This window comes from Molothrus aeneus, chromosome 2 (genome assembly GCF_037042795.1).
Source record: "Molothrus aeneus isolate 106 chromosome 2, BPBGC_Maene_1.0, whole genome shotgun sequence".
In the NCBI taxonomy this organism is placed as follows: Eukaryota; Metazoa; Chordata; class Aves; order Passeriformes; family Icteridae; genus Molothrus; species Molothrus aeneus.
Genome location: NC_089647.1, coordinates 43,432,974 through 43,447,490, shown reverse-complemented (window position 1 = coordinate 43,447,490; position 14,517 = coordinate 43,432,974). Strand labels below are relative to the sequence as shown.

The following is a 14,517-nucleotide window of genomic DNA, read 5'->3' as shown; positions in this document are numbered from 1 at the left end:
TTGCTGGTTTAGGGTGGAATTCACCTCACCTAATTTCAGCTGTAAAGTGAAATACTTGCAACTTACATACATTTCTGGGTTCCTCTTACAGTCACTGAGGCAAAACCAGCTCCTGACTGTGGCAAACTCACCTGTGCTGAAAGAGCATTGATGGGTGAGGGGAGTGCTCTTGGGTGTCTCTCTCTCTCTGTCCACTGGCTATTCTGTGGGCATGGTCCACTAGCTTAGCTCCTTAATTGTAAAGTAGTACAGTCATGAGGGATAAAGCCCCCTTCTCTGGTCAGCCTGCTGAGCACAAGCTGTGTTACAGCCCCTGAGCTGCACATTACTGCAGGTTTGGCTGGGTCCCAGTGGGACTATTTGCATAGGAAAGCACTAGTTGGTGTAACCGCACAAAAATCTGGTCCCCAGGGAGTAATAACAGCTCCTACAGCATGTGATTTAATGTGGTGAAGAGAAACAATGTTAAAAAAGGTGGAAGAGAACAATTTGTGCTTTTGCATGTGAAAAAGAGGGGGGAGCAAGTCTTTGCTAGAAATGGCAAAAATAGTATTTTGAGTGATTTTACTTCATGTATTTTGAAGAACTAATTGGGATGTTCTCTCTACAGCTGCCCTGTCAGCAATTAAAGCATCAGAGCTGTCACTAATGAATACTACTTAAAAATCAGCATTTTTAAAGCTATCTCACACTAAAATGCCAATGCTGATTCCTAGAAGGAAAACCCAAGTGTGTGTATTGCTATGTAGCTGTGACTCTTGACTGCCATTGACTTTTTAATAGCTGGTACAGAGTCAAAGCAGTAAGACTAGCACAGAATTAGTGATACAGTTGAATCTGACTTAACTTCAGAATTATTCCTTGTGAATAATTCTGTCTTAGTAGTTTTTCAGCTTGAGGCATATGAACCCCTAAGGTATCTTTTTGGTCCAGCTGGGCCCGTGCAGGTGGGAGCTCAGCTGCAGGTGACCAATCACTGCACAAATGGAGCTCATGTACAATCAGGCTTTGGATGGCCAGCAAATGGGGACAAGTTTTTGCTAAAGAGAACAAATATCTTGTGTCCTCTGAGCTTGCTGAGTAAACTTCTTGTACAGGACTGAGCTCCTGCTTAAAGGCAACAAACTGGCATTGCTCCCATTGAAATTTGTCCATAACTGGTCCATGTATGACTTGGGACAAGGGGCCTGTGGGTTCATTTTTTGCTGCTTTCTAATAATATCTGAAATACAAACTGCTACGGTTTCCTATGATGCATTAGACTAGTTTATAAAAAATAAGAATGGTACTCACATGCTGTGCTCCTCTGCTGCCCTGTCCATCACTACCTTCATGTGAGAGTTAAGTCACAAATGAATTTATTGAAAGAGTTTTTATAACTAAACCAAAGTCAAGTATGTAAAATGTTATACTCTTTTTTTTGTATTGATTAGATTTCTTACAGAGAGTGTATGTCTTTATTTGGCAGAGTAACTATTACAAGGATCTGTTAGTTCAGTAAGGAAGGTGTCTCACATGTGTTTTTGTGTGAGAGACGCAGAGAAATTGTTTTCTTTTTCTCCTTTGTGATGTGCACCTGCATACATATACGTTCCTTTTAGGGTATTTTCCTGAAGTGGCTGGACATAGAAATGAATGGCTGAGTTCATACATGGAATTATGGCAGCAGTCTCACAGTAGGTCCATAAATGCTTTTGTCAGAGAATTCAGTTAAGGAGATTAGCAAATCTGGAGAGAAATTAATCTCCCATCTGTTATCGGCTGCAAGGTATCCAGTTGTAAGCGAAAGGAACTTTGTGTACTCTGCAGAGGTGGCATAACTTGGGGTGTGCCAGTATCTACAGCATGGTCTTCATGATTGTTCTACTGATTTCAGTTGATTTGGAATCTGCCTGATATTCACAGTAACATTTGCTAGGGGACTTCCTTATAAAATATACAATACTCATTAGATTGTTACTGTACCCATTTTTTAAATGTTCTGTCAAGTTGCTTCCTTAGTCAGCAATATATTAATTTCTAAAGGTAATGCTTTGGCATTTAAATAGAAGACACATTTCACAAATGCTAAGAAGCCATGGATTGCATAAAGGACATGGCAGATAGGGATAAAATTATACTTCAGGCTCTTTAGATGTTAATGGAGGCTACTGCTTCAGCACCTCTGGAAACCAGGCCACTTGAATACTGATAATAGCTGAAAGCTGTGACTAGGCATGGCAAACAGGGAAGAATATACATCAAGCATGACTGGAGAATATCCCTGTGTTTCTGCCAACACCCTGCTGACACCTGCTACTGGCACTGTAGGGATCTGGCTTTATGGACTGTAAATATTAAAAAATGAAACAGCATGTAGAGTGTTCAGTGTACTGGGTAATGGCAAAAAGAAGTTGAGGAGAAAGGGAGGGTCAGCAGGTTGATTTAGTGGAGTCAGACCAGACACCCATTTGATAATATCTACATTAGAATTCACAGCTGTATTTTTTGGTAAATCTATGTTTTCACAATTTATTCAATGGTCAGTCAGAATACAGTTATTTTTGTATTCTTGACAGACCTTACTTTTTGCATCATAAACTCATTTATTTTCTAACAAGCATGTTGAAGTATGCTCCTGTTCTTCAAGTTTCTCTTTAATTGGGTAGCACAATGTAATAAAGAGAGGTGAAATGTTCAGCTGACCAGGAGACACCATAGCCTTAGATTTGATAAGTACTGGTGGTTCTTTCTTGACCTTCCTCTGAATGTGCTGCTCTGTCCCACCACACCTGTTAGCACAGTGTCAGCTGGAAAACTCTGACCAGCCAGGTTCATCTATGTCCTCTTTAAAGCCACAAGGGTCAGGTGCTTTCGTGTTTCAGACTGTGTTAGTTCAGTCTGTCCCAAATCAAATACCTTGTAAATGAGGCTAATCTCAGAGAAGGTAGTCCATGTGTGCCAAAGCCCTAAGAAACTGCTTACCTGGCATATTTATTTATAGAGCACTAATCACCATGGTGCCCAGCACTGTCCCTGTCCACATTTGCAACACACTGGTGAGCTGATGTGCTCTTGGTTTCAGGGAGGGGACACTTCTCCTCCAGCCTTTCCCTGCTGGGCCATGAGAACCATAGCTCAGGTAATTCTGCAGGGCTTGAAGTGAGTGGCTCTAGCAGTGCTACAGAGCTGGATTGACTTCGGGAGTTTTTACTTGTTTCTCACATAGCACTACCACTCACTAATCCTACAAAGGAAGGACACTTATAAACAGAAATCTATTGGAAGAGTTGAAGTTAAAATGTGAAATTCTGTAAATTTGACCTTTACTCAATTGTTAAGTTGCATAAAACATAGGAAGGGCCACGTTTTTAAAAATTGGGCAGATTATGTCTCTTCCTTGTAGATGAGCAAATATTTTGAGAATGCACAAGGTCATGGCTCATTCTCCAAGTGCTATGTTCCTAAAGCTACCATGTAGGAAGTTTATTAAGGCTGTGTGGTGACCTGTGCTATAGTTAACACAAATAGCAATTTTCTGCTTGTTTTTTCTTCAGGTTTGCTTCATTTGCCCTGGCCTAGTATTCACTACCTAAACTCATCATCATTTTTGACCCTGAGACTAAGCAATAGAACTGTATTGTGAACTCCTCAATGGCATTAAAGTCACTGAAAGGAGAGTCAAATACAAGTGGCAACCTTTGCCTCATAGCAAGATTTGAAGAGCAACTCTAGACATGGACAGCTTTTCCCCAAGAAGGGGGATGTCCAGGGATGCCAGAAGCAATCTGTTTATCCCACAAATAAGAGATTTGTTGATCCCATTTAAATGAAGAATTGGTATGTTTTTACATGCAACCCAATAAAACATTTTCTTCAACTGAAGCAGAAGTGCTTCTTCTATCAGCTCCAGTACAAGCCTCACATGTGCCTGAAGGAAGAAGAACTCTAGTTGTTTAATCTGCTGTCTGTGTTTTCATGTGTGTCACACACCTGTGAATTTCCACCTGCAGGTCACACTCTCATTTCAAGCTGAAGTGCCAAGCACGTCTCTGTGAGATGTGGACAGCATTTTGTACAGAAGAAGTGTGTGAAGGCAGCACAGACCCAGAGAGGTCCTTTGTTTTGGGCTGGCCCACCACAAACTGTGTGGCAAACTTCAGGTAAGAATTGAGATAGGTTTTGTTTAACGAGTTATGTAAATGTTTCTAGGCTGACAGGTCATGAGACTATCACAGATTCATTTCAGCACCAGTGAATGTGGGGAGCAGGAACTTACTGATTCTCAAACCAATTCCTTCTACTGCTCTGAACAAGCTGCCCTCCATACCTCATCTTCCATCTCACTTATCATTTTAAAATTTGAGAAAATACATCATTTGAGAAAGCACTTTCTGTGCTACAAACTTGCTCAGTGGAAATGACCTTTTTTTGCTATAACTTGGCAAATACCTTGGCTAATTAATAAGATGAACTACAAATATTAAACAGCCAAGCTAATGAAAGGATCAAAGACACTCTTGTATGACAATTTTAAACAGAAGGCCATGTATTGGAAGTAGCAGAAAACTTACAGTGAAATAATGACCTTTGTCCTATTTCTCTTTTTTGATTTAATTGTGCCAGAGAAAATGTCAAAATTCCTCTTAAAGCAGAATCTCTGAATTTTTATATCAAGAAAAAAAATTTGGCTGTCTTTGCAGCATTGACTGTAAGACACATAAGGGCTGTAGAGGTAATTTTAGTGATTAGGATAATTTTAGTCTCAGCAGGAGGGCTCTTTCATTGCTTTGGATGAGGGAGGGCACCATCCCCCTGAAATCCCAGCTGCTTTGCCTGAGTCTCAGGAATCACATTTTCTTCTTTATCAACACAGAGCAAAAGCCAGAGTATCTGGCTTAATTTCTATGTCCCATTGTCCATATCTAAGGACAATGTTGTCTACAAATTGCACTCTCCTGAGCTGGTTGTGCTGTTTGTTTTTTACACGTAATAGTCCCGAAGCAGAGATGAAATTTTCTGTTGATTTTCAATTGAAGTCTTGCCAGGATTTCAGGAGCTCTGCTCTAAAGGCAGTATGTGATCCTTTATAGATAACTGAAAGTAGTTGAATAAGAAAGCAATAGCTTCAGTCAAAAACAGCTAGAGATTTACAGAAGTGAAATTATTTGATGTCTGGAGGTACAAAGAAAAATTTAAAGGGCCATGCATGAGTGCATAGATGTCTGTCCAGCAGAACTGAAACAACCAAATCAGAATATTTTTTTTAACGTTATAAAGTGCATTTCCCTCACAGCATCACTGAGTAGGTTTGTAGTTCCCTAAATGCCTGCTGTGTAAATTTGGAAAACTAGATTTGGAAAAGCAGCGGTGGAAATAGCAGTTACATTTGGGCTGGGATTTAAATCAAGAAAGTTGAAGCAAAATTAGGTTAGATTCCTTGAACTGTCATATTATTAGCTATATTTTACTGGACTGCTTTTTATCCTTCCAAGTATACACATGAGATAAAGAGAAATGAGATAAGCCTCGAAATGTCCAAAGTTAAACCCTACTAAGTACAGTGGGCTTTTATGTACTTTGTGATGTGCTGATAAAACAAGCAATAAATAGGAATTAGTGTGGAAAGAAATCTGTGTACCTGAGGAAATACCTTTAAACTTTTGAATTAAGCCTTTTTTTTTTAAGTGCCCTCCTCTTCTATTTGGACATTACTTTCAGAGTTCAACACATTTCCTGCGAAATTCACTGGTGAAGCTTTACCTTCTGTGGCAAAAATGGTAACTGGGGCTTTGGATCTCCCTGGCAGGCTTTTCAGCTGACTTTGCAGGGAAGCAGACTTTTCATTCAAATCTGGATAAACCTTTTAGTTTTTGTAGGTATTTATGAAATTGCTATCAAGAGAAGGTGCATTCCATTGTGGTTTGTAGAAGGACTGTTTTGGTTTTAGAATGATGGCTGATTTGTCCTGTTTTTCTTTTAATTCTTTCAGGTCTGCAGAACAAAAGGAAGCATGGCTGTCTGTTTTGCAAAGGTACTTTATTATATGGTCTTTAAAGACACTAGGAAGAGTCCTGGTCTAGACCAGTGATTCCATAAGCTGTGGTGCTTAAGCCATCATGATAGATAATATTAAGAAAAATAAAATTTCAAATGTTAAGAAAAAAAAATCACATGTCTCCTCCCTCAGAAGATGTGTGCTTTATGCAACAGTCCCTGTGCAAGGAGGGAATTGCTTCTCTGTGCTCAGCAGAAAACTGAAGCAATTCCTATCACACATTGTTCCTTCCCAACACAGCAGGAGGAGCCTCTACCATGATGGCTCGAGTTGAGCCTGGAGCTCTTTCCATGGTGGTGGCATTCAGGCAAGCCCAGCTCAGAAACCTCTGCTCTAACCTGTCTGCTGCTCAAGGCTGGCTGTGTTTTGTTCTGAAAAACCATGCCCAGTGCTGGAGGGTTCTGTTTTCTGGTTGCCCAGTTCTTCTGGTTGAGGCTTGTGTCTTTACCTGATTCTTCAGAGTACCTGGGTTGTTTAAATCATCCTTGCTGGGATGATTTCCAGTTCACTGTTCTCCTGTTCAGTCCTTTGAACTAGTCTGTACTGATGGAACTGATTCCAGTAGGAGTCTGTAGTGCAGACTCAGGCATCACAATGATGGGTAGTTTTGATTTTTTTCCCATTTCTTTCTCTGCTGCTTACTCTGATTTCTGCAATGAGGGCATTACTGGGGGCCACAGTCAGCCTCCCTTCCAGACACTGCTGGATGCTCCCTTGTCCTCAGAGATCTTTTTATTGCAGTACATCTGCAAATGATCTCCTTACCAAGTTACTGCTTGATTGCTGTATAAATCTATGTCTTGCTATTTATGTGTGCAATATTAAAAATTTACTTGTTTTGTACTTGTTTTGTCAGTCGGATAAGAGAAGAGAAGGAAAAGGACAATCCTAAAAGCATTCGCCTGACGATAATTGCAAAGGACGTGGGGACTTGTGCATACGTAAGTGTTCTTGAGCTAAACTGGGCTCCAAATCCACATCACCTAGAAGTGCTAGTCACCTGCAAATCCTTTGGATATTGAGAGGTTTCCTTTGGGTTGCAATCTCCTTTAAGGATTCAGCCCCGTGAAATGTCTTTGCATAGACAGCCCTGAAATGTCTGTTCCCTGTCTTTTATACACAATTTCTGTTTTAAGGGCAATGTGATTGGTAAGAAATACTGGTTCTGGCAAATGAGCTAAAGACAACAGTGTGAAGTCCCAAGAAACACCTTTAGTAGAATTTATGCATAAGCATCTCCAGAAATGTCAGTTACAGTTGTTTTATTGTTTATAATAATCTTAAGTCAGTAAATCAGTGTATAAGAGCACCCTGAAATTGCCTTAAGTGTGTTAATCAAATAATTGATTTTTGGTGAATTTATAAGCAAAGACTAGATGGTAAAGGAAGGCCATCCATAATGTGATTTGTACCTTTTTGACTATATAACTTTTAACCTATTTAAGCTAAATTCTTGTATGTAGCCAGTTCCATAGAGATACCCTAGCATTCAGTGATAATCAAACCATTCTTCCTCTGCTTTTTGTCATTTCTTTCTAACTGCTTGTGACATCTGTATTTCAAGCTCAGAATCCTAAGGAGCATGGACAAGGGCATAAGAAATTTTCACGGAAGTTAGATTCCACTATAAGTCTTTGCCCAGTAATGACTCTCCACTTAGAATTCTATATTTGCATCAATGTAAGCATAAAGGAGTCTCCCTTTTTCTTTTTTTCCCCCTAGAAAATCATTATTAAGGTAAACAATGACAGAATTGCCAGGTTGCCAAGACAAAAGTTAATAAGCAATACTAATAATTGTGACAGTTCAAATGCAGGACTGCAGATCAAGGTCTGCTCAGGTGTAAAAGTCTATAAATCATACATGCACTCAGGTGTTGCAGTCTTGTGCCAGGGTTTGTTGGGGCTTTCTGCAGTGTCTTTTCTCCTTAGCTATAATTAGGAGACCATGTGCCATATATGGGTGTCCTGATACTGACAGTCCTAGGAACGACATCCTGTAGTCTAGATATTATCAGTAATAAAACAGTAGAGGAACAGATGGAAATTTTGTGATGCACATAGTTCTTATGGTGCTGTGGTTCCTGTGCTACAGCAGCTGGAGACACCCAAGAATTATTTCATTTTTGGACAGTAGGGAAGGCTGAACACAAGGCACAAACTGTATTCTAGCCAAGAGCAAAACTTATGCAAATGTGCTGACCTACTCCTGAGAGCCAGATGTCATTGCTTCAGGCAAATGTTAAATTTTTTATGGTATGAGCATTCAGATCTGTCCTGAAGCAAGATACACAGTATTCTCACTAATTTCCTTTCATTGCAGTGGCAGCTTGTTACTGCCAGGGTCTTACACAAAGGTACAGCTCAGATCTTTTTTAAATGCAAACTGTCAGGGGTTTGTTTCACCTGAACATCTTATGGCCAGCATAAAACTGATGTGCTACAGGGTATTGCAGACTCTCTTGGGACTGGCAGTAAACATCTACATCCCAGCTCTGCTACCTTCTGTTCTTTAAGGTGGGCCTGGGTGGTTTGTTGCAGTGGGCTTGCCTTGGTTCTGCCAAGGCTTTAGTCTGGCCATGAACCAGCTGCAGTCTGCAAGCTGTGTAGTCCTGGTGGCAGAGCCAAGCCAGCCTCTAACAGGGGCTCAGTGACCTGTGCCTCGTGTGTGGGAGCTGGCTGGGAGGCCAGGCCAGCCTGGTTGTGGTGCTGCAAGCATTGGAGCAGCCCATGGAGCTGAGGCACAGAGAGCACTGCCCAGCAGGACAGGAGCCATGCTGGTGCCAGGCAGCAGGTGCTGAAATCTCCCTCTGGAAAGACGGCTGTGGAAAGTGGCACTTTGGCTGACACAGAGCTTGGCACTTTGTGCTGGTCACTGTAGCTGGTTAGAAAGTGGGGTCTCTGCTGCTCTGTGCTTTTCCAAACTGCCTATCTGCAGATTCTGGAGGATGCTGGAAAGGTCTTGTTTTAACTGGATGGAGTATTTCCAAGAGGAAGTGCTTCTGGTACTAAGCCAAATCTAGCTTTGGGAAATCTATATAGAATGTGGGAAAGGTTATGGGGATGAACAGCCTGTGTACAATTCTTTCTTACCACAGAGATCTTCAGTTGAAAAGGACAGAAATTAACAATTGATATTTCACTGAAAAAAAACTCCTTGAAATGTTTCATTTTTCAAAGGAAACTTCCATGCTTTTAAATTAATCAAACCATTATGTTTCCCTTATGCAGTGTGTAAAAGTGCAGTTAGTGGTTCTGACTTCTTGCATATTTTAATGTGGAAGTCATGTCCCAGTAATTGTAATACTCTCTTCTGATTGAGCTGTTGGGGAAGCAGGAAGCAAATATGGAAAGTGTGTGACAAAGCAGAGGAATCAAACCTTGGTTTCAGACAGCTGGACCTTTATCTATGTAGTATAATTTATTTATCAAGTAAAATTTTAACAGGATATTCTCATTTTTTCTAACAATGAATTATGCAGAGCTACTGCACTACTCAGATACTCTTTGCAAATCCAAAATTTTAATGCCACTTTCTCCTTCTCTTTTTTTCTGTTCACAGTCAAAAACCCTAAATGTAACCAATGTTGATACAGCAAATGATGTAATTCTGATGGCCTTGCAGCAACTGGGAATTAATGTAAGTCCTTGCACCAGTTTTAATGAGTCTTTCTTTGTAGTTACTTTTAACAATCAGATCTTACCCTTCACTTTTTCCAAGTTTTAGGATATGAACATTAATTAAATCCTTTAACATAGTAGTCTACAGTTGTTGAAATGCAGCAGAAGTATCTTGTTAACATAAAGACCTCCAGAGATTATCAAGTGCCTTAAAAGTTTTGAGTAAGCCTCTCATCCCTGTAAGGGATCAGTCATATTTCAAGTTGCTTTTAAATCTCTTTTGCTGATGCCTAAGAGAAGATATCTTGACCCAAGAAGTGAGATTTTGATAGAGCTCCTTTTGCATGCTTCAATGTGAACAAGAAGCCTGCTGGTCTGCCTGTTAGCTGGTTTCAGAGTGTGCAGACACAGCATGATCAGCTGTGTCTCCAGATTGCACTGCTCCCAAGTGTCCCAGTCAGGTACTCTGAATATCCATGGACCCTTGGAGTTATGTGATACACAAATGTAACTAAGTGATTGCATGGAATCTGAATGCACCCAATTTAAACAGTGTCCTGAAACTGTTTTGGAAAAAGGCTTTTGCAAAACTTATAATAATGCAGGGTAGTGTACCAGATAGATGCAGTGATCCCTGCTAGATCAAGTCCTGCCTCAGCTGGCTTCCTTTGCCCTAACCCAGACTGGGTAGTGCCTCAGGTGTGGTAAAGGATCAGTGCCAGGGACAAGAATTCTGGCTTCTCACTCTGTTTCACAGCGTGGCTCCAACCATATAGAAGCTCCTGGTGACAGCTTTTTAGCTGGTCTATCAGCTTGCTGTTTGGGTAACAGGATTTTTTAAAATGTTTTACTCATGATGCATACATTGATCTCATTGCATGGAATCTGACAAGTCTTTCCTTACCACAGCCCTGAGTGTGAAGAGTCAAATATGAAGAGCAAAATGCCACTGTTATGCATCCCTGGGGCTTCTGGAGACTCACAGCAAAAGTTGGAGTAACCTCAGAATTTCCCTTCCCCAGCATCCATTATCCCTAATTTACACAGGCTCTTAATGCAGGAGTCTGTTCTGCTGGCTTGGCATTTCCCAGGCACAGCAATTTGTGTCTGCCCATCTTGTTATGGCTCAGACATCTCATTTACACCAGGGCTGGGGGCCTGGCTCAGAATCCAGTAGTCCATTTAATTAAGGAATCTCTGGAGTCGATAGAGGGATTGCAAGGTGAAAAGTATAAAAGGTGAATTAAAATTAGGATTTTAATTGCACATTGTCTCCCCTGCTCTGCACCAAAAATCAGGAGACTAAGTGCTATTACAGCTGCAAGTCTTTATTGTGATGTGCTTTATTTTTACCCATTTTATGGGTGTCATTTGCGCTTCCTCACTTTGTGTACAGAAAAAGCAGGAAAATGGTAATATTTAAAGAGAATACTTGGAGATTAGCAGGACAAGGAGCTGGTTGGGTTTCAGCATTGTGTTCTTTTGTATGTATCACAATCAACCTTTTCCTCCTCTTTATGTTTTTGTTTCAAGTAGAAAACGAATGAAAGCCATATGAAAGATGTAAAACCTTGCCTGCAGAATTATTTGCCCTGCTAATATACTACATTTTTTACTGGTTCTTTAGAGCAGAAAGCCTTTTTTTTTCATTAGAGGCATATCATAAGATTAGCAATAAAATCAAACAAGCTAAATAAATTAAGCTGTTGCCTGCATATCAACCAAACACCCAGCCCCCTGGTAGGATTGTTCTGGCCCTAAGGAAGCTCTGCCTTACGTGCTGTATCAAGGTTTTTTATTTCTGTCCACAGAGAACCACTTGAAAGGAGCTCCATGACTTTTCAATGGCACTTATAAAAACTACATTTCACATATTGTGTGATTAATGGGGCTATTACTTTGGCTGAGTTCATTCTGGTTTAACACATCAGGGTTTTTTCCTCTGTGGTTTCTGTGGTAAAATGACAGCTACCTCGTGCAAAATGGCATTGATCATCTGTTCCAAATTATCAAGTGGGGCAGAAGGAAGGGCCTTGGGTTTCTCAGCTTTGTAAGTACACTTGCTGACTTTTCTGGGACAGTCACATTTATCCTGACAAATGGCCTCATAAAGCTGTAAAGGACAGCATTTGCAGTCAGAGATGAGCAGTCTGCCTCCTGCAACCACGCTTAACTGGCCCTTCCCTTCCCTGCTTCCCCTTCACAGCAACAAACCCTTTCATATATGTCTGTGAAAGGAAAAGCAAATACCCTTTCTTGTGCTCTTCAGCTGTATTTATTTGCTCCTGGCTGCTTGCCCTGAGGCATCAGAGATGTCTCCAAAGCCTATTTATTTTCCTTCTGCCCCCTGCTAGCTGACTTAACAGCAGTGCTTATATGGGCCAGAAAGCTCTGTCAGTCAGGGAGCAAACTGCAAAGGCTTTGTTGGGCATATCAGCATTACATCAGGTGCATGCAGCAAGTAGGAAGAGTCTCAAAAGCCTTAGGAACACTGGGTGGAGGTCCAGAAAATGCAGGGTAGTAGGCAAGTCTGTTTGAAAGGAGGTAGGAATTAACTTTGGATCTAAGTAAATGCTGTCATGAGGTGTTTATTGCTTTTTATAGCCAGAAAACTTTTATATTTTTAACTATCCTGATTTAGTAGTCTCACCAAAAAGGGATTTAAGGTAAAATAGATCACTTTTAATGCAGTGTATTTATCCACTTTTTCTTTTTTTTTCCCCAGTCTTTTGAAAATTGTCTCTTTTGATGTAAATTTATCCTCTCTGCTGTACACTTTAAAAGAGGGCTCAGTAGTCTTAAAACACCATCCAGCAGTCGCAAGCCCTTCCACACAAAAGGGCTGCACAAAAAGGCTGCCAGTAGCCCTACAACACGATTTTGGGGCAGCACTGAGTGCCAGGAGCCTGGGGCTGCCATCCTTGCCTTGGCATCATTAGGGTGGGCTCAGGTGAAGGTGCTCCTGCCCTGTGCTCCAGTGTCAGTCACAGGGTCCTTTTGGCTCTCCAGCCTGAGCTCCTCCTGCTTAGAGATGTAGGGAAGCTGTGGAGAGGGTGGAGCAGAGTAGTGAGGTGGGCTCTGACATCCATCCCTCTGCTGCCAGGAGGCACTCCAGTCTGAGGGAAAGAACTGGGGGCAAATCTCTCCCTTTTTCTTCAGAAATGATGGGCTCCAGCACCTCTCACTGCTCAGAGCTGAGCCCAGGTCACATAAACCACACTACACATGACAGACACACTGCAGGAATTTTGCTGGTGGCAGACTTGGGCACTGCAAAAGTAAAGGGGATTCCTTTGACCCTGCTGGCAAGGTGCAGATTATCCTTATGTTGTAAGAAACTTTATTTGAGAACCTGTCCTTAATGGCTGACAAACTGATTCTTAATTTTGGTTTTAAAGGGCTCTGAAAAAGACTACAAGCTATGGGTCATTTCAGGAAGAGAACATGCTCCTTACCCTCTTATTGGTAAGTTGTTGACATTGTTTGGTTTTCAATATTCACTCAGTTACTACTGCTGTAGGAAGCAAGAAATAGAGAGAAGACTGAAGTTCAGTTTCCTCTTTTGTCTTGTTTTTCTTGTTTTTTCTCTTACTTCCCTATCACATGAGTTTGCCTCTCTGGAGTTAGGGAAATGGTGATCCTTTGTTTTGAAGAGCAGATGTCTGCTTGTGTCACTAAGAGGTTGAAGAAGTTCCTTTATTTCTGCCCCAGTTTTGCTGTATAAGCCCCAGAGTTTCTGCAGAGTTGGCCTCTCCAGTCACCTCCTCTTCTGGAGGTTATCCAGCTTTCCCATATTTCTTCCTACACCTCCATAGCATTGTCCCCTCCTCAGCAAAACTCAGCAGAATTTTGAGAAATGATTTTTCCTTTCACAACTCAAGTTAACTGATGCAATCCTCTCCAATCCTGTATTTCTCATTCTAGCTGACAGCTCCCGTCTGATTAGGAGCAAATTAGTGCTTATTAATTTCTAAAATGCTTTTCGAAACATTTCAGGACCAGGAATCAACACAAATCTCAGAAGTGATTGGATGGAGTGATTTGATTTTGGCCCATGATTCACTGAGAACAAATCCCTTTCCATTAGTAAGAACATTTCCCTGTAGAAGCCCAGCGTTACTTGTGCTGCATGAGTTTGCAGATTATTAGAACAAGAAAAACGTGTGGATTTTCTATTTTTTTCTCCTGCAAATCTAATCCCAGTAAATCTTAGCATTCCTTCTCAAAGTAACCTTAGCTACAAATGCTTCACTGGAGTCAGACAACATTAATATTTATAAAATGTCTAACTTGTGCACCTTGTAGAGAGTGCAAACTGTTTTGCCTTTGAAACATACCAGACTTTGGGTTTGTGACCATTATTGTGTATCTTCTTCAGATCAAATCACATCCATGGCTTTAAACATAGAACCAGAGAATTCAGAAATGGAAAAGGCCTTTCTAATTGACTGACTCTCACTGCAAATTCAAGTTGCAATCCTTGGAAAAGAAGAATCTGACATGAAAGTGATGCTTTTCTTGATACTTATGCAAAGGTTTATTAGATAAGGCAAACTTTTATTACAGGTGCACATCAGAAGCAGAGTTTGCCTGTGCCATAACTTCATACTATAATCTCAAATAACACCTCTTCCGTTCTCTTAGTGTTCAAGTCTAACTGCAAGCTAACTAAAACATCTTAGCATTGCATCCACATTTCATATATTTAATCCACCAGGTCTTTAGACAAGTTGGAAGAGCATCTTTCCGGTGGCATTTGTGAAAGCTCCTTCAGAAATGAATTGCCTCTGTGTAGTCCCCAAAGATGCTGGTTAAAGCCAAGCATAGCTCATTTGCATCAGCCCTGTGATTAACGTTTCC

At 40.9% G+C, this 14,517-nt stretch overlaps 1 protein-coding gene across 3 annotated transcripts in view; it reads left to right on the top strand.

The window, feature by feature from the left end:
- The window catches only part of ARHGAP20 (Rho GTPase activating protein 20), a 56,474-nt gene that overhangs the window by 27,198 nt on the left and 14,759 nt on the right, over window positions 1-14,517 (top strand). For all 3 annotated transcript variants that reach the window (XM_066544779.1, XM_066544777.1, XM_066544780.1), the window contains exons 4-8: window positions 3,993-4,142; window positions 5,972-6,013; window positions 6,894-6,978; window positions 9,599-9,676; window positions 13,056-13,122. In XM_066544779.1, the coding sequence (XP_066400876.1) occupies window positions 3,993-4,142; window positions 5,972-6,013; window positions 6,894-6,978; window positions 9,599-9,676; window positions 13,056-13,122 (422 nt within the window). The remainder of the gene's footprint in view (window positions 1-3,992; window positions 4,143-5,971; window positions 6,014-6,893; window positions 6,979-9,598; window positions 9,677-13,055; window positions 13,123-14,517) is intronic.